The following is a 19277-nucleotide window of genomic DNA, read 5'->3' on the forward strand; positions in this document are numbered from 1 at the left end:
CCATGAAGAAGGACAGGTTCTAATGAAGTCTCGGAAGCAGCTACTTCCTCTCAGCAGTAACTTCTGTCCCCATTTATGCAGCCCATGTCTGTCTATGCCACTCTTAAGCTGCAACTATCCAGGAGCTGGTTCTTAAGTTTTTCAGACATCTCTGTTCCTAAGATATCAATGTCTGGGGAGGAAGCAGGATGATAGCAAAAGCTTTTAACTGTTCCAGTCATCTGTCTGATTTTCTTGAATACAGTTTTATATTTTCAGGCTCACACAGATGGGGCGCCTGTAATAGCGAGCGGGGTGGTGTGTGTGCTGTCAAGGGAGATGACAGGTCAGGAGAATAAGACAAAAACTGACGAGAACCAGGAATTTAAAGTGTTTTCTATTTAATATTTGTAATAATTATTTCACAGTCTAAAATGAATACAGTTAGAAAAAATTGGTCTTACCCACCATTACTCACCTGATAGGATTCATATTAATACTAGGGAGAAAGTAATTCAAGTTCTTGCAACCAGGATAATTCTAGTAAGTCACTTTGACCTTCACAAGTAAAAAGCTATATTATAATGCTATTCTACAGAAATTATACATTCCAAGGTTTTCAAGAAAATTCATGCTTTAAAAGTCTTTTACTTCTACTGTTAAGTAACTGTTTGTACAGTGCATATAAAAAGACCTTTCAGATTGTCACTCCTTGGAAAAGTGAGTGCATCAAGTTACTTGATGTACATTACATTTAAAAAAGGACATTTTTGAAAGTAGTGTCCACACGGCAAGTTCCTTTAACTCCAGTTACAAATGTTCATTTGAGACTTTATAGAGTTCTCTAAGCTTGTCAAACTTTGACCCCCACTCTTCGAGGCAATCATAATTTAGATCTTCATCCCCACTACTGGAATCTAAGGAACTAAGGCTCCCTGCTAGAGAGCATTGCCCTTCTAAGCAGTAAACATTAATAGTGTCAGCTGGAAGACTTTGTAGATTGTTGTCTGCATTCCAAATGATTTGAGAAATGTATTCCTTGAGGTCTGGGACACTGATAACAGCTGATGTTGACTGGTTTTGATGTTCATGTTTTGTGAGAGAGTCTCTTTTTGGGCCAATGTGTGTCCTGAAGTGTGAAGCAGCTGCCCTCAAAGAGAAGTGGGGAATGGTATGAAGAGGTTTCTTCAGTTCATCTATATTGTAAGCATTCTGGAAGATACAAAAGAATGCAAATATCAGAGACAAACAACACAAAAGGAAACAGGTTCCAGAAATAAAACTCAGTGCAACACAAACCTGCATTCTGTGTTTTCTACAGACTGAAGAGAGGCCCTAGTTCAAAGGGCTAAGTTCAGATCATACCAAATTCCTCTGCATAGCGATAGCCTTAAGCTAAAGCAAGTACGCTGTGTACAGAGCAGCCCCCTCAAGGGTAGCCACAGACAAGCAGCATTGTGAAAGGTACAGACTGGGTTGCAACATAAGTCTCCCACTCAAGAGTACTTAAGGTAAAAAAAAAACAAGCAGCCAAAAAACAATTGGATAAGGACAGTAAGTTAAATAAGAGGTCTGGGAAATGAAGGTGAGGGGAGGTTGCACTTGCAAAGATTGGATTGAAGCTGCATCATACCTGGTCATGTTCTCCACCACCTTCTTCATTATAATTGAAAACATTTTCTCTAACATCCTCCCAGCTTTCACGCTCTTCAGGAATGTGGTAAATTCCTCCTTTCCGAAACCCTGAACTTCCCCACTGACTCCACACTGTGTAGGAGACCAAGAGTGCTGCAAGAAATAAATGACGTATTTGTTATATGTCATTTGACAAAGTATGATGCATGATCAACAAGTAGTTATATGACTCCAGAGATATTAAATCAACTCTTAGTTTGACAACCAAATTCCAAGGTAAGAAATGCATAATTGTTAATATATAAACAACTTATATTCAGGAATATAAAGAATCATCTATGTATATTACATTATAAACTTCATTAAAAGGGTATTTTACTTACCTAAAGGAATCCATTTAAATAGAAGGCATTTTGGCCAGTCTCTGGCCTTTCACCAATCCTGAGTAAATAAGATACCCAAAGTAAGTAAAACACTGCTTTAATGAAGGTTACAAATGTAATATAATCATGGAGTCTTTACTATTCTGTGTATGCAGTTTATCAATACGAAAATAGTTTTATCATGTTACTAACTTTTCAGCCAAAGTGCACCTGAAACTGGACACATGGTGAACATCTCTTTCTGCCCTACATTCTTAATGAGGCTTCCCTGTTAAGATTATAAACTTTATAGAGCAAGATCTTTCCTTCCTAATGTGTGAATAGCAGGTACTATCTGTAGGCCCCTATCTATTACAAATGTAAGGGCTCAGGGCAGGTGGAAGTTTCAGATGGATATAGCTGCACATAGATTTGCACACATAGAAAGCTCTTACTTAAGAAGGGCTGAAAAAGTTATTGTGAGGAGAGAAGTCCTAAATTTGCTTGAACTGGCTCCAAAGCAAGTAAACTCTATGTGCTGATGCCTGTCTTTAGTATTTGCAAATAAACTCCCAACTGGTGATCTCCAGAAAAAGTGAAACACTGATCACAACATCAAAGGGTAAAGCAGGCTTGATTCAGTGGAGCAAGGTATAAGATCTAAAAGAAACAAAAAAAGGTACTTGCTTTCCTACCTAGGAAGACAAGGAGGCACATGCTGATTGCCAGAATAGAGCCAGAGCTGAGTCCCATGGGTCTTCCTGCCTTCACCTGGCTAATTTCACACCATCGTCCCTTGTAACCTTCGGGGCATTGGCAGATAATCTTGTCTTGGGATTGAGCTACACAGGTACCCCCATTCCTACAGGTCCAGTATCCACAGGGTGATGAGGTACAGTGTCTGAGCCCTGTAAGTTTGTCTGTCATTTCTACTTTCCCAGCTGGACACCTGAACAACAAAAGCAGAAGATATCTTTTAGGCAAGCAAAGCACCTGGAGCTGTATGTTGTGTTGAGCAAAGCTTGTTATGATTTCTTTAAAGCAAATAATTAAAGTCTTTTCAAGCAAAGCAAAAATCCACATTGAGGAACTATATATAAAGTCTAACATAGTGAGCTAGTAGAAACACAAACATTTCTCTCTTACTGGCATGTGATCTTCTCAACATGATAAAAATTGTGGTAGGTTCCATGTCATACTTGCAGGAAAAGGCAAGTTTAGTTCATGATGGGAGATGAGATGGAGAGAATGATTTGTCCTTGGGACGCCTCTCTTTGGCCAGCAGCAGTAGGGAGTTTTACTGCTAAGAGGCAATTTCCTGAACCAAGGTGGAAGGAAAGAACTTCCCAGCTACCCCTGGATAAAAGCAAAGGCTTAATGTACCGGCATTCATATTTTCTCCACAGGTCTACACAAAGGAAAGGGCTGTAACAGGGCTGGCTGCTACAGGCACTGGAATGGCATCCCATCGTGACACCTTGCCGCCTTAGAATTAAGCCAAACTGTGTGCTTTTGCCTTCCACAAGCAGTGGCTGACCATTCAGCTGGACATCACGCATACAACCTGCATCAAAGAGAAATATATTGAGTTAGCAACTTCCCCACCTCAAGCTTAGCCCCCAACACGTATGTAGGAGACCTTAAAGCATTGTACAAAATGTAAAACATTTTTTGAAGAGATCCTTATACTACTCATTTGTTCTGTTTTAGAAGAAGAGCTACAGGATATGTGCTCATGTGCTCTGGCTGATCTACAGAGCAACAATACTCCTCCAGAACAGCTTGGTTGTACCAATGCAATGAATTAGCAGAACTGTGCTATGAATCAGAACAGCTCCACTAATACAATTGTAAAAGTGGGGCTTAATGAGAAGAAACAGAATGGAAAAAGCTGTCTTCCTGAGCCACAATCTTAAAGTCCCAGCACCCCACTCCAGGAAATGAATTGCCTTGCAAATCCTTCTTCTCCTACCAGGAGGTGGTGTGTCTGTTCCTTAAACCCTTTTGAGGCAAAAAGACAGTGAAGATCACAACATGATTTCCCTGCTTGGAGGCTTTGGCATGGGAAATAAAAATCTGAAGTGCTATTTTTTAATATCTGCAGGATACCTTCACTAGAACCAGATACAATGGCAAACAGAGAGTTGAACATTGGCTGTGAGTTCCCTAGTTGAAGAGGGGCATAGTAGCCTCCATGGGAATTCTTACTTGGGTTTCGGACTCTCCAATACACTCAAAGATGCCTCTTTAAGGCTTTAATTCCTTCATTTTAGGAACCTATCATATCACTTACCTTGGAAATTGCTCTCTGAATGATTGGGAAGGCGGTTTCCTAGCACAATGCTTGCCCACTCCATCTCGAACCATCTATTTGCACCCAAGACAGAGGTCACTTCTTGATCTCCTCCACCACTGTTAACACGCAGGGTAAATTCATTGTTGTATCGCTCCATGGTCAGAAGAACCCACTGGCCATTGTTTATACGTAATGTCCTCATCCTCAGAGAGTGATTCTTGTCCCCTAAACTGACGTTAACGTTAAAGAAACCCTCAACCACCTAGAGGAAGATGATAAAGACCTTCAGAAACAGAAATGCACTTCTAAATGTTATTACACAGTCCTGCCTAAAGAAATGAACCTGAGTTTTTAAAATGAAAACAGCACTCCTGTTTTTAAGTGCTTTATCCCCAGATATAAATTACTACAAGAAAACTGCAGGACCAGGAATTATCAACTCTTTTATTTACAGGCCACTCTTAAAACTCACATGAACCCTTTAATCAGCTTTCTTCCTACCAATGTCTACCTTTAAGTCTTCCCAGCTGACTTTCGGACTGCTCACCTCCAGTTGAATGTAGTCATTCCCACTTGCAGAAGCCAAGCTGAGAAGGGTACTGTGGGAGATACGGGTGCGCACCATCATCTGGATCTGAGTGCTGTGAGTGCTGAGGACACTTCTTGGCTCGTAATGGATCCAACTGTCCCTTCCAAAAGCCCATTCAGGAAGAACTAAGCACAACACACATAAAAACTGAAAAATCTCAGAAATTACTGCTCCCTCAGATCTCTACTGCTTGAGCATTAGCTAGTTCTGAATGAGAGAGTTTTAATTCTTAAGAAACTTTGGCAAAGTAATGAAGCATCATGGAAAACACCCCTCACATTTCTAAGACAAAAAGAACAAAACAGATACAGAATTTAGGCAGGAAAAGGACAATTAGATACTGTCTCTAACATTCTGCATGTCACAAACAGAATCATGTCAGTATTTCATGTTTTAACTAGGGAAAATGCACTGAAATTAATTATTTTCCTGTTAAGCTGGGGAATCCATATGACAGCCACCCAGCAGAGTTTGATCAAGTTGCACTGCACACTTCTGTGGAAATCAAAAAGCACTAAACCACCAAGACCCTGGTGCTCTACGCAGCAGGCACCCAGTTCAGTCTCACTACCTGACAGCAATCCTAGATCTGCTTGTTCTGAGCACAGCTTTGTTGAAAAAAGAAGTTTATTCTTACCAAGTAAAGACATAGTCCAAGTTAGTTACTAGACAGGAAGAACACTGGGGCATCAACAGCTAATCTGAGGTCACACAAGTAGAAGTCCGAAGAGTGCCGAGCTCATCCTGGGGCATTTAATCTGGTTCCCAGGACATGAAATATGAAATGATCAAGAGACTTAATTTCTGCACTCTTTTTTTTTCCTCTCACTGCTTCTCCTCTCTTTTCTTTCTTGAAGTGTGCTTTCTTTTCTCCTCTAGCTTATTCTCCTCCTAGTATTTTTCTTAACACACTCTTCTTTCTTGTTCACTATGTCTGCAGCTACAAACTCTAGCTGATGAGCAGGAGGTTTTCTTGGGACACTGTCCCCAGTTGTCTGCTCCTTGCTGTGAGCATGGCTCCGCTATTCATAAAGCACCAGCTGAACACCAGCATTTTGCAGCCCAGTATATTAGAAGGAGCTGGAAACAATCTTAGTTTTCCTATGACACCAAGTTATGAATTAGGGATTTTGAGTAATTACTTTCTGAGCACTTGGTTTGTCCCACAGTGGTGTGGGGTAAGAGCCAATACAGCACTTAGGTTTGTGAGCCAGCATCCCAAGATAATGCAAAACAGTAAAACCTAAATCTAGGCAGATGTTTATAAACCAGTATCATCTGTCCGTGAAATGTTAATACAAATAACTGAACTGTATTAACCACTTATGTGGTTATCATAAATGCTTTAAACAGTGAACGCTTCAGGCCTAGAATGTGTCTATTATAATTCTCTGTCCACCCTGTTGGACAGAGAGAGCTTCTGCTAAGTAATTTTTTAAGTCTTGTGTAGCAGATGGAGAAGGAAATAGAGGGTCTGGCTGCCTGCATATGGTATTATTGTTCCATATACAAGAAGGAAAAGTGAGCGCATCAAGCTGAAGAAATATATGTAATACACCACCAGTCCTGTGTATTAATAACAACACACTGATTCAATGCTATCTTGCATGCGCTCCTTTCCAGCTGCTCACTGCTGCTCATCCTGACCTGTAGCTCATTCAAACAACAGGACTGAGGCGCTAATTTTCTTCCAGCGCTACACAAAGCCCCCAAAGTTACAGGAAACTGGTGCTCATTATAGACTTTTAGATTAACCTCATAATTTGTATCTTGTACCTAGAGGGAGAAGGCAGATACAGGACAGGTTAAGTCCCAGTAAATGCCTGTAACTCACTTCCAATTTCTGCTTCAGAAATGGGTGCTGAAGGTATTAAGATAGGCAGGACAGAGCCAACTTCAGGCTTCAGGTGTGCTTCCCCTCTACCTGAACATGGCTGTGTGGGGGCCATGTTAAAGAAGAAGTTAAAGTATTTATTTCCTAAAGTTTGGAATTCTGCTAAGATTCTGCACTGTCTTACTGTGACTCTTAGGTTTTAATTATCCATCCTTGCATGCTTTTGTTCTCTGATACATACTTCATGTTGCTTTTGTACAGGGTAACACATTTGCTGAAGCCAGCCTGATACTATGTCCCCACATGCACCCACTGCTGTGGTCTAGAGGCATTGCACAACCTTCAATTCATTCCAGTGACAGACACAAATGCAATTACCAGAATTTTGTAGATGGAAAATTGGGTCTGAGGGTAATTTGAGGGTTACGCCCTCAGGTTTCACAGAAGGAACATACTGAGCTGGCAACCTCATCAGTCTGATAACCACTGCAAGCTGGCAAATAATACCATGTTCATTAGCTACATTTTGTGATCAGTATGATCAGAGGAAGAAGGCACAATGCAGCATGTCTCATCTTTCATCACTGGAAGATAAAATGCTGTGATGAAAAGGACAAAACAACCCATATGACCACTTGCCTCTCCTGCAATGTAAAGCAGGTATCAACAAGACCCCCATCTGGGCCATTAACTTTATTCAGCAAGAATTAGAAGGATCCTTACATTGCTGCAGATCTAAGTCATTCCCAGAGTACTGCATGATCTTATTACACTACTCAATTCAAAGTCATGGCAAATTTTAAAGCAGTATGTTTGCTGCTGTTCCCACTGATCCTCACCATGAATTTCTCCCTAGAACTTGCAGTACCTTTTTCACATGCTGGTCCAGCATATCCTGGGGAACAGTCACAGCGAAAGAAATCCCAGCCACCAACACACTTGCCATGGGCCCCACAGGGGGCTGTCCCACCACTCTGACACATTTCATCTGTGAGGACACAGCCAGGAGTACTGTTCGAGGACTCTGCAGGGTGCTCTAAGTCATAGACCTGGAAAAGGACAAGAGTATCATCACATCAGGTGTCTACAGTTAACAGCAAGACAGTTGACTACAGTTAACTACCAAGACTAGTCTTAGTAGCCCTACCTTGCTGTCAACAATGACGTTGCGTATGCAGCCAACGAACCCTCTGAAGTGCCTTTGTGAACTGTGGTAAGGCAAAGTCTTCTTAACTCCACCCAATTGCAGGGCCTGGTGGCCACTGAAGAGCTTACCCATGCTGAAGGGAAAGGAAGGAAAGAAAGAACCAGTGGCATGCAAAATTCAGCAACTTGGCTGATTCCTCCCTGCTTTTTCCTTAGCTTTTTTGAGTAATTATGTTTCCATTTCTTGTTGTTGTTTTTTTTTTTGGGGGGGGGGGTTGTTTGGTTTTTTTTTTTTGGTTGGATTCTTTTACCTTTGAGATCCCACAATCTCTCCAGAGGCTTCACAGGCAGAAAGATCCATTTGGAAGATCTTCTTAACAACATTGTCATTGTCTCTAATGGAGACATTTGTGCAGTGGTCAAGAATCAGCTTCACTTTCTAGAGAAAAACATTATTTAAAACAACTGCATCCAGAGATGTGCATGCATTTTAATTACACATTTTCTTTCACTTAGCATGAGGGGAATAGTAACTAGCAATGATGGTGCAGGAAACTTCATGAAGATAATAGAACACTTCCATATACTAATCTGGAAGGCTATTGCGCATGGTGTATAACTAAGGAGCCATACGAAAGAAAGACCTGGCTCTACTAGGACCATGCCAAATCACTCACACAGTAGAGGCAAGATGGGGTTTTCTTGCACTTTTCTGCCACATTAGGACTCAGAGAGACAATCTAGCAGAGTAGATGGTCTGCCAGGCTCCCCAGCCCAGATCCTGACATGCCCCCCAGCTTGTCTTATTCAGGAGAGGAAAAGGGACCCTAGCTTCACCAGTGTTATATCAGCAAGATGTTCTCCCTACACAAAAGCATGTCTGTCTCCTTTGTGCTGCATGTCTAAGGTCACTTGGTGGGGCAGGATTTCCTGCTCAGAGAAATTAAGGATATTTCACCCAATCAATCCGGGAAACATTTAACCAACCCCTGGATTGTCACAGCTCTGAAGTGACATAGATAGGCTCATTAAACAAAGGGATTAGGAGGGCCAGTTTCAAAATCGTATTGGACTTCTCCAGACCTTGTTCTGCTTCACTGCTTCAAGACTTAAGGGGACATCTGAGCTGACAGGCTTCAATCCTTGCTATTGCAGAGGTGGTGAAAGACTGGTTGATAGAAGAGCTCTACAGAAGGGAGAAAGGATTTGAAAGGAATAACTAGGTTCCTGCTTCCAAAGGATTGCCCATATTTACACTTGCCTTTCCATCATTTATAATATTAACATTGTGCCAGCGGCGATCTGCAACATTAACTTTTGGTGACAGCTGCAGGAAAAGCTCACCAAAGCTGTGGCTCACAGTCAGCGATGGGACACCACCAGAAAGCTCTGCAAAGGAAAGACTCTTATTGGGTATGCACTAACCATGTTCCCACTCCAACTCTGTTGAAACAACTGTTGCTGTTAGATTTTATTTGGAGGAGTTCTTTATACAGCTTAAAAAGTCCAACTTCCAGCACAGTGACACAGGACACAAATTGGGCATACTGACAAGTTATTCTGCATTCTCTTTATTCTCCATAAGTAAATTACTGAACCTTACTTAAAAAAAAACCTATCAACTGTAAGTAGAATCTCACCTTCACACAAGCACAAAGAACAAATACTCTCTAAAGTGCTAACCTAAAGCAAGGAAATCTTCCTGTTCTCCAGGCTGCCCTTGTGCCACTGGTCCGTGGTACAACAGAAGGCCATCAGCAACTTCGGTGATAAACTCTAAGGAGATGCGGCTCTCAAAGCAAGGCTTAAGAGGAGGGAACCAGGCATAACCATGGCCTCTGAAGCTGTGTTTTGTCTGCTGGCAGTCTGGTCCATGGAAATTTGCAGAACATTTGCATCTATTAAGAAAAATAAAAGCAAAAATCCTCCATCCAAGCAGAAGTCACAAAAGGCTCTTCCCACAGTAGGAGACTCCACTTTAAACATGGGAGCCCATGTTGCTTAGACCATAGCATGGGTTAAGCACAAGCAAAACTCCCATCAAAAAATGTTTCCTATTGACCTGTTTTACAAACACAATTTAGCTTTAGTTCTAGATGATAATGTGTCTGTGCAAGTATATTCTGTGAACAAATGTCAGACCCATTACAAAACACATGAAAACCTCTAATCTCTTCATAAAAGAATTAAAAAGAAACCCACTTCTAACTAGGCTTAGTTATCAGCTTGTTTAAAGACTTCATAAAGTTGACAGGGAAATCAGAGGAATCATAGAACACCAGGTTGGAAGGGACCTCAAGGATTGTCTCATCCAACCTTTCTTGGCAAAAGCACAGTCTAGACAAGATGGCCCAGCACCCTGCCCAGCGGAATCTTAAAGATGTCCAATATTGAGGAATCCACCACCTCCCTCGGGGAGATTATTCTAATGGCTGATTGTTCTCGTTGTGAAAAATTGTCCAACTGGAACATCTCCCCAGGAAAGCTGTGGGATGCTAATGTCCAGAAAAAGTGAGAAGAGTTGGGACTGTCATAGATCTTGACATCTCCACTCTTACTGCAAGCTGCTTGCTGGTTTATTTTCTTTACACTATCAAAAAGAGGTACTTGGGGTTCTTTCCTTAATATGCTGGGGATTCTGTAGAAAAGAGCAATCACAGCATGACAATAACAGAACCTGTGAGGGGGAAACTAAAGGAGTGACAGAAATGGGCAGGAGAGCAGGGAGTTCCTGCTTCCCAGAGTTTTCCCAGAGACTGACAAACCTGGGCATCTACCTGAAAATAGAGGTTTGTTTGCAAGACCCACACATGAAGTATAACAAAACTCAGATCTGCCACAGTGAGAAGATATGCAGTGATGCCTCCTCAAGATTCCAGTCCATCCTCCTTACAGGATGCTGAACTGGAAGCATTCTGTTTGCACACCAGACAGAGCTTTACCAACCTGTAGCCCAAATTAGTATCCACACAAGTGCCACCATTGAAACAAGGGTTTTTCTGGTATGAGGAGCAAGAGAGATGAGGGCTCTCCCGAGCTGCACAGCCACATAGGGCATGACTCAGGACTGTCACAGACACCAGTGAAATCCCTCCAGCTGTGGTTATTGTTGGCATATGACTCCATTCATGCGTGCTGATGCATCCGCTGCTATGAGTGCAGTTTGCAGTCACACATTCATCAATGCTAATCTGAGTGATATTTATATCCAGGATGTTTTCCAGCTGTGGAGAACAATCAGTTGCATTCATGTGACTTTTCCACAGAAAGGAAACTCACAGATGACAGCAATGAAAATACCAAGCCTTATTTATTTTCAAAACTCGTTGCTGTGCTGTCCTTCCAACATCTACCTCACCATATCCAGACGAAGGCAGTTCACCCTGGCATCTGTTAGGGACAAAGCCTTGGTACAAGTCAATTATAGCTTGAGCAAACACTTAGAGGACAAAAATATCATATTCCTCCAAAGCTGATAGATATTAACCACTGATGGTTCTGATGGATTATTTACATAGCATCTGAACTGTATTTTTAGTTTAGATTTACTGGGATGGGTGGACAGGCATTGGCCAATGTAGAAATACCTTTCCTGGCAAGAGTGAATTGGTAATGCAGCACTGCTCCTAAACATAACTCATATTTCAGCCTCTGTTTATCAACAGACACATTTCCAACAAAAAGAGTTATGTAACTCTTATCAATACATTTTTTTGCAAGAGGGACAGGAACTTCACTAAATTGTCAATGCACATTTCCACCCTGGTTTTCCACTGGAGAAACCACTCGGGAGAGTGATTATTTTACTGCTTTGCTCTCTTCACTCAGAAAGTTGGAACTTTTGACTGGTTTGTGAGTTTCAGCTGCAGAACATTCCTGTGTAAAGGACTAAAAACTGAAACATTTAAACACTGTAGAAAGGCAACAGCCAAATACATACTTCATACAGAGTTTTACAGTCTTTTCAATAGGAAAAATATGTTCACATTCCTAAAAGCTCATTATGTTTGGGTGACTAAATTTGTATTTATAGGCTGGCTTTTAAAATATTCACATTTGAGACTTCTAATATAAGTGCCAAAGGACTATTTGGCTTTACTGATTAAAACTATACATTTTTCTCAGACACTACCCCCTCAGTCATTCTAACTATGCACTAGGCAATGGATATTATCTGAATAGACACAATGAGAAGGTGCTGTGGTTTCATATGTAGCATCAATACTCACCCATGCTCTGGAGGCTGCTACATTGCCATTAAGCTTTTCTGCTTTGTAATAAGGTGGACCATAAACTGCAAACCAAACATCAACCCCTGGGGTTTGACTTGGGCTATTTAATACACTGAAAATGTGAACGTTTTCCAGTTGGACTGATATAATTTCTGCAAGGAGCTTCTTCATCTGGTAGTATTTACTCTGTTTTTCAGAGGATTGGGATATGAACTCCTCTGGAGTGATATCTGTAATAGAAGTTAAAAGCCTGACAAACATATATCTTGCAACTGTTGTAGCAGTAAAAGAGAGGAGCACCACAGAATAAAGATTTAGGTTGCAGAAAACAGACTTAACTACAAATTCAGGAGTATTTTCATTTTTAGACTCTGAAATTTTCCATGCTGCTTTCTGTTCAGGGTTTGAAGCTTTTTTTGTTTGGGGTTTGTTCTGGGTTGTTCTGAAGCTTTTCGACTCATTAATTTCCTTTCTTTTATTATTCTTTTAAATAAAAAAAAAATGTTTAAGGAGACTATTTTTGCACAGAGGTTGAAACAATTTGGGAAATTTCAGGCAGACATTTGTTCAAATAAAGATTTTTTTCTGATATACAAATTGCTGTTTTGTTAAAAAGTTGGTGTAGAAATCTTTCATCTGTTTTTCTTGTCTCTCTGACAAGCATTTCTTGCTGTCTTTTTTCTCCATAGATGATTCTTCATATGCAGTTTCAGAGGACCATGCAAACAAAGATGCATTTTCAAACCCTTGCTTAGAAAGCGCTCATCCCATGTCTAAGAGCATTAGAATTCTAAGTAACATAGCAGTAACATTAAAGAGGTAGATTTCAGTATTATGATCCTATTTCATATTGCTTACCTTTTATTCGTATAGAACCAGCATTATGGAGGGCATCATCCTTGATTTCCTTCACTACAACTTTTACAGTTGAGACAACATCTGGCCAGACTCCGTCAATGACTCTGACTCTTATGTTGTATGTTCCTGATGGGATTCCTTCTTTAATAGTCAGCAAACCTGAGTTATCATTGAGGATAAAGTACCTGTAATAAGAGTTAAGCCATGGAACAAGCTGAAAGAAGTTCAAAAGCCAAGTAGTAATTATCATTACTGATGTTTTTTCTCATCCACTTCATTTTGGGAAAGCTATCAGAGAAAGCAGATGTGTTCCCTCAGGAAGGATCAGAGCAAATCAGAACATTTTACATTGCGTTCTGTTGGCTCCTAATGACTCTTCACCAGTATATCCAGAAAGTTTTTTCCTGATTCTATGCCATATTAACTGTGTGGGGAGACTCAGGCCACTACAGCCATAACTTTGCAAACCGTGCAAACTCATAGTTTAGATACACCCACTGAGAGTGACACCTCTGTCAAAACCTTAGAATGGCACATGCACATCTCAACCCTGGTCATAATCCAGACACTTTGGTATAAATACAGCCAATACAAATAAGGTCTTAAAACCAATAGTGTCATGAAAACACCAGCTCTTCAGGAGCTAGGATGAAGGAGAATGGAAGTTAGTGGGTATTTTTCTGTAGTAGCCCTCTGATACTGATTATGGGTATGACTGTGAACAGGGATTTATAATGGTGGCCATCAAGAAATGGGAAGTGGATGAGTTTGGCATGCAGCATTATTTACTGCAGTCTCATACTCAGAAGGACTTTGGTAGAGCTACACACAAGCTTCTAACCAACAAAATGCTTTTGCACACTTGTTTTCAAAAAAAGGTGCTTTAAATACTTTAAATGGTTTTGTGTGTGGACAAGTTTTCCATACATTTCACCCAACTCCCATTTTTCTTTCCAAATACCTTGATGTTTTCCCTTCAAATTGGTAGATTTTGTGATCCCAATCATCTTCGTCAGGGGCACTGACCTGGCCCAGTACAGTTGTGGGAAGGATACCTAAAAAAACACAGCATGTAAGTGGTACAATCAGACCTCTCATGAGTACACAAACAGGTTGGCCATTCTGGTTTTACTGGTTTGTCTTAAGTCTAAAACCTCTACAAAAACCAGTTATGATAGTTCCCGAGAGAAGATGTGCATCAGTTTGCAAATACCGTATGGTGTGTCACTTACTGTGTATTTCCTATATGGCTACATAGATTTAATTCAACTGGTGACTGCAATGAAAAGCAGTGGAAAGGAAAAAGGAAAAGCCACCTTTGAGGAAAGATGTAAGAGGTATTTGGAATTACTGATTTTCACTATTTTGACTGCAGCATTTTACAGGGCAGTTTAGAGAGGAATTGGGGTTTGGCAGGATAAACAACCAAAATACCGACTGGGTTCTAAAGGGCAAAAAACAATAGCAATTTGGAGGGAATGACAGCAAGATAGAGATGTCCAAACTACAGTAACTAGGCTTGTTTTTGGTAGATGGTGAGACTTTGGGATGAAATGAAAAGCAGCATGCATTCTGCTAGTTTTGCATTCTCTCAGCAAGGCTCTCAAATTAGTATTTTTCTGTTTTACAAAAGCTGTTTCTGAAGGAAAGGCCCACAGGTATCTGAATTCACAGATCTACTGAGTAAAGAATCAAGGATCACAAAGATGAGAAAAAATATAGGACTTCACCTTGTGAAAAGGAACAGCATAAACCCTGACAACTGAGGGACTTCATGCAAAAAGGAGAGAAACCTGTACCCCTCTGACAACTACGGCAACATTCACTGGATATTTTGTAGGAAGCAGTTCAGCCCTTGACTCCCACATTATATAAATGTAACATACAGTCTCTCCTTAAGATTTTAAATAACCAAATATCTGAAGACTTGAATAGTCCCTCCCAGAAATTAACAGTACAGATGAGTTTAATCTTTAAAGAGGTAGCTAATTTAAGGTTAAAGAAAAGACCCGGTACTCAGGCTACAAGCAGAGTTACTCGGCAAATAGCAACCAGACTTAGTTTCAACTTTACCATAAGCTGAACTTGAGAGTGAGCACACAACAGGCAGAACAACGTTTCAGTACAAATAAATGTCAACAGCATCTACACAGAAGTAGTTTATAGTGTGCCCACAACAGACAATCTATTTCATGTGCTTTTGAACCACAAGATACGCAGCAGAGTAGAAGAAGAAGGAATGACCTGAGTCTACATAGCTGCAAGCATCCCAGACTCTTTTTACCTGTGTGTTTTATCTTCATGTTGTGCTTATGTGGGAACACTGGATCACAAGAGAACTGCTAGCTAATTGCCAAAGCAAGAAGGGAGAGATGTCTTCTCTCACGCTTGGGAACATTCACAGAAAATTCCCCCATAACAGCATTTGTCAGCAAAAGGCTTATATGAATGTCTCAGGCAGTTTACACAAGTTCAGCTTACATGTATTTACTAAAACTGACTTGCAGTCTGAAGGACGAAAAAGGTTTAAGGAAGAGGAAGAAGGTTCTCAGCAGACTCATCACTTGTCAGCAACATTATGAATTTTGTTATTTTTTTCACCCTGAAATGTTAATACATCTGAAACTGCATCTGAAAACCAGAGACCATTACTCATTTGATAAACACGCATGGAATAGCAACCAGTTATGCACTTCCATCAAGGTTGACTCAGTTTCTTCCACAAACCAAATGGCCCACGGTCCTGTGCACCCCCTCGCCACACCCCCTGCCTCCCCCCCCCCCCGCCTGCACCCCCACTGCTCTCAGGTGGGGCTTAAGGAAACTTCAATAGCATCTCTAAGATCTTAGCTTATGTGGAATAGGACAGAGTCCTGTGCATCTCATAGCTGCTTCTTTGGTCTTACTGTCACACGTGGAAGCAAGCATCAGGAAATAATTTACCATCATAGCTGTAAATGAGACATTCCATGTAGCCAGCAGAATGTGGGTGGTCATTTTGGTCCCCAATATTTACGGTCAGTGTGTTGGTAGAGCTCATTGGCGGGATTCCACTGTCTGTGATCAGGATGGGCAGGTAGAACACCTTCTGCACTTCCCTGTCAAAGGTACACAGCGCGGTGAGCAAGGCACTTCCATTGTGGAAGTCCTGCAAGTTGAAGTTAGTCAGACTATCGAAATCACTGAGAAGGTGAAAGGAGAAAGGTGCTCCATTAGCAGCAGTGTCTCGGTCTGTAGCATACAGCAATGTAGAGGTCTCGTTCATTTGGACAGCCTGTGGAGCAGGTGTATTTTCCCAGACCACTGGATTATAATGAGCTTCAAACTCTGGCCCATTGTCATTTATGTCTTGCAGAGTGACTAAAACAGTGGCACTGCCAGTCAGAAGGGGTTGCCCCATATCAGTCGCAATGACAATGAGCTGGTACTGTTTCACCATCTCATGATCCAGCAGTCCTGCAACCATCACCCACCCATCACTAGCCACAGAGAACTGGCCATCTGGATCAGACTTGTTTAGTAGGTGAAAAGAAAACCTTCCATTCAGGCCAGAATCCAAGTCAACAGCAGAAACCTGAACAACTTTGGTGCCAACTGGTGCATCTTCTCCCAGTGCAGCTACTTCATAGAACTTAGGGTAGAAAACAGGAGCATGGTCATTGGAGTCCTCCACATAGATCACACAGTGAGCGATGCTGAAGAAATCCATGTCCTCTGCTTTCACAGTCAAATTGAACACCCTCTCATGGGGCTTCTCAAAGTCAATCTGCTTTCGTAGCCTGATAAACCCACAGTTGTTGACTTCATCCGTTTCTATGGAGAACTTGCGATCATTGTCCCCATCAAGGATGCTGAATGTCACCATGGCATTTTCTCCCTCATCTCTATCCACAGCAGACACTACTGCCACCTCAGTGTTAATACTTGCATTCTCAGAGACAAATGCTGTGTAGATCCTTTGCAGGAAGACTGGAGCATTATCATTTACATCGGTCACCAAAATAGTGGCGGTGCCTGTCCCAGTGAGCCCTCCTCCATCTCTGGCCTCAACCACAAGTAGGTACTTGTCTTCCTTCTCCCGATCTAGTGTCCCAAGCACTGTATAGATGGTACCACTAACTGAGTCAATTGAGAATAAGTTCAGATTAATTTCATTTTGGACGTTCTGAATGATGCTGTATGTTAGCACAGCATTCATAGCAGCCTTTGGGTCATCAAGGTCCACTGCTGTCATTTCTGTGACAGGAGTGTCTGCTGGAGAATCCTCAGGGATGTGGCCCATGAAACAGCCATCCACCACACAGAGGAAAAGGGGTGCATTGTCGTTCACATCCCTCACTTCTATGATCACATCTGCAAAGCCAGTCAGCCCCTCTCCGCTCTCATCCGTTGCAAGGACAAGAAAGTGCCACGTTGATCGCTTCTCACGGTCTAACCTTTTATTTGCACTGATCTCACCTGTGTTCTCATCAATGCTGAATTCAGTGCTGGCTCCCTGTCCGTGCAGGGAATAATTAATGGCATTTTGATCAGCCACTTGGTCAGGGTCTGTTGCAGAAACCTGGAACAAGCCACAGCAGGTAAGTGTTTATGTAAAAGAAAAGAGAAAATTACTGTTCTTTTATTGATGGCAGTTGGTATTGTGCAGGCTAAATAAAGAGCATGTATTTTAACAGCAAACATCTATTGGTTTGAGTCATTTGGGTCAAGTACTCTTTCAATAAACATCATGCATAGCCTGGAGAAACAAAAAGTATAACATTTAGACAGACTAATATATTCTACTTCCCAGTGTATTTTGGAAAGACGAGATGATAACTTCAAGAAGAACCAAGTGGAAGTAATAACTGATCTGCTGTGCAAATGTTTCTTGTGAAACTCTTTGGTGCTGGAATACAAAGGCAAACAGCATCTGTTTCTCTCTGAGTGAATAGAAAGCTTTAAAAACAGTGTGGCCTTACAGTCAAGCTTATTATCAGCACAGGCCAGAGAGAACTTACAGCTCCTGATTTGCATCTCAGGATTGTTTAGGATACTGCTAGCTAGGACAACAAAGCAGTCCACATGCCAGAGACTGCTCTAACACCAAAATAACGAAGATAATCAAGTTTGAGTCAAAGAACAATCCCTGGTAATGTTTATTTGGTAGTATAAATGTAGCCAAAAAGTCTGTGACTTAAATGCATGAGGTACATGTGATAACCACACTATGCTCATATAGTTACTCAAAATATGCTGACTCTGCTTTGCAGAGGAAAGCTATCACGTTTTTCAACGTTTAGAATCATAAAATCATTTAGGTTGGAAAAGACCTTTGAGATCGTGCAGTCCAACCATTATTTATGCTGGTCAAGGGAGCAGGTACACCATGTAAATTCAACCAGGCTTTCTTTATTCTCTTCTTTACAGAATGTTGCTAGCTAAATCCTAATACCAGGGCTCAGTGACCCTAAATAAACTATCTTTTTGGGTTTCTATGAATGGATGGGATTGAGCTGAACAAAAAGTCAGGTTTTACCCTGCTTTGTGCTTATTGCTTTACCTTTAGAACAAATACAGGCAGATCTGTGAGCTCCTCCAAGACACTGCCCTGGTATTCATGTTGAGTGAAGACTGGTGCTTCATCATTCTTATTGACAACATTGATGATGATAAGAGTGTGGTTTTCCCATTTTCCATCAGAAGCTACAAGCCGGAGCTCATAATGTTGTTCTTGTTCATAATCCAGAGACTGAGCAATGAAGACAGTTCCAACCTCAGGTTCCACATCAAAAACTCCTTTCACATTTCCTGACGTGATCTGATACCTTAGTTTAGCATTTGCACCTACAGCAGAAAGCAAATGATCACTGCCTGTTCACTCTCTGAATACACAGTCCAGCTGTACATAGTGGACATGTATCCAAGAGAAACCGTACTTGCCCAGACTGTTACAGTGTGTGTGGGAGATAAAACACAGACATAGACACAAACAGAATGGTCCATGTATGCAATTTGAAGGGTTTGTGTATGCTAAATTGGGTGTTAGGTCTGCAGTTATATTTAGAAATATAATTTGCAGACACATAAGCCTTTTTATTGACAATGAAGGAATTGTGTGTCTCCGATTTATTGTGTGTTCATTTGCCAATAATAAAATAACATACTATTAAAATACTAGAAGCTATTTTTGCTCAATATTTCCTAAGCCTCTCATTTCAAACGCCAATATTCCTTAACTTTATTTCTTTAACCACTGGATGGTGCTAAAATATAACAGAATTCTTATTTTGAGCAAGAATTCATCTTGTAAGAACATTTAACCTGTATAACAGCAGTTGTTTGATATTGCTGCAAAATCTTTAGG

General features: G+C 41.1%; 1 protein-coding gene across 1 annotated transcript in view; it reads right to left on the reverse strand.

Annotated features, from left to right (window-relative positions):
• Positions 1–710: 710 nt before the first annotated feature.
• The window catches only part of LOC133266647 (neural-cadherin-like), a 38945-nt gene continuing 20378 nt past the window's right edge, over positions 711–19277 (reverse strand). The window contains exons 16-32 of the mRNA XM_061448078.1: positions 18474–18757; positions 15875–17492; positions 13893–13986; positions 12932–13116; positions 12071–12303; positions 10788–11065; positions 9525–9739; positions 9103–9230; positions 8153–8280; positions 7843–7975; positions 7564–7744; positions 4820–4986; positions 4270–4534; positions 3360–3540; positions 2672–2925; positions 1613–1767; positions 711–1191 (exon numbers count right to left, since the gene is read on the reverse strand). Of these exons, the coding sequence (XP_061304062.1) occupies positions 790–1191; positions 1613–1767; positions 2672–2925; positions 3360–3540; positions 4270–4534; positions 4820–4986; positions 7564–7744; positions 7843–7975; positions 8153–8280; positions 9103–9230; positions 9525–9739; positions 10788–11065; positions 12071–12303; positions 12932–13116; positions 13893–13986; positions 15875–17492; positions 18474–18757 (4901 nt within the window). The 3' untranslated portion in view covers positions 711–789. The remainder of the gene's footprint in view (positions 1192–1612; positions 1768–2671; positions 2926–3359; positions 3541–4269; positions 4535–4819; positions 4987–7563; positions 7745–7842; positions 7976–8152; positions 8281–9102; positions 9231–9524; positions 9740–10787; positions 11066–12070; positions 12304–12931; positions 13117–13892; positions 13987–15874; positions 17493–18473; positions 18758–19277) is intronic.

The sequence above is a fragment of the Pezoporus flaviventris genome, unplaced genomic scaffold (assembly GCF_033815535.1).
Source record: "Pezoporus flaviventris isolate CSIRO_AGI_PZ_B2104156 unplaced genomic scaffold, CSIRO_AGI_Pfla_v1 ptg000007l, whole genome shotgun sequence".
Classification (NCBI taxonomy): domain Eukaryota; kingdom Metazoa; phylum Chordata; class Aves; order Psittaciformes; family Psittacidae; genus Pezoporus; species Pezoporus flaviventris.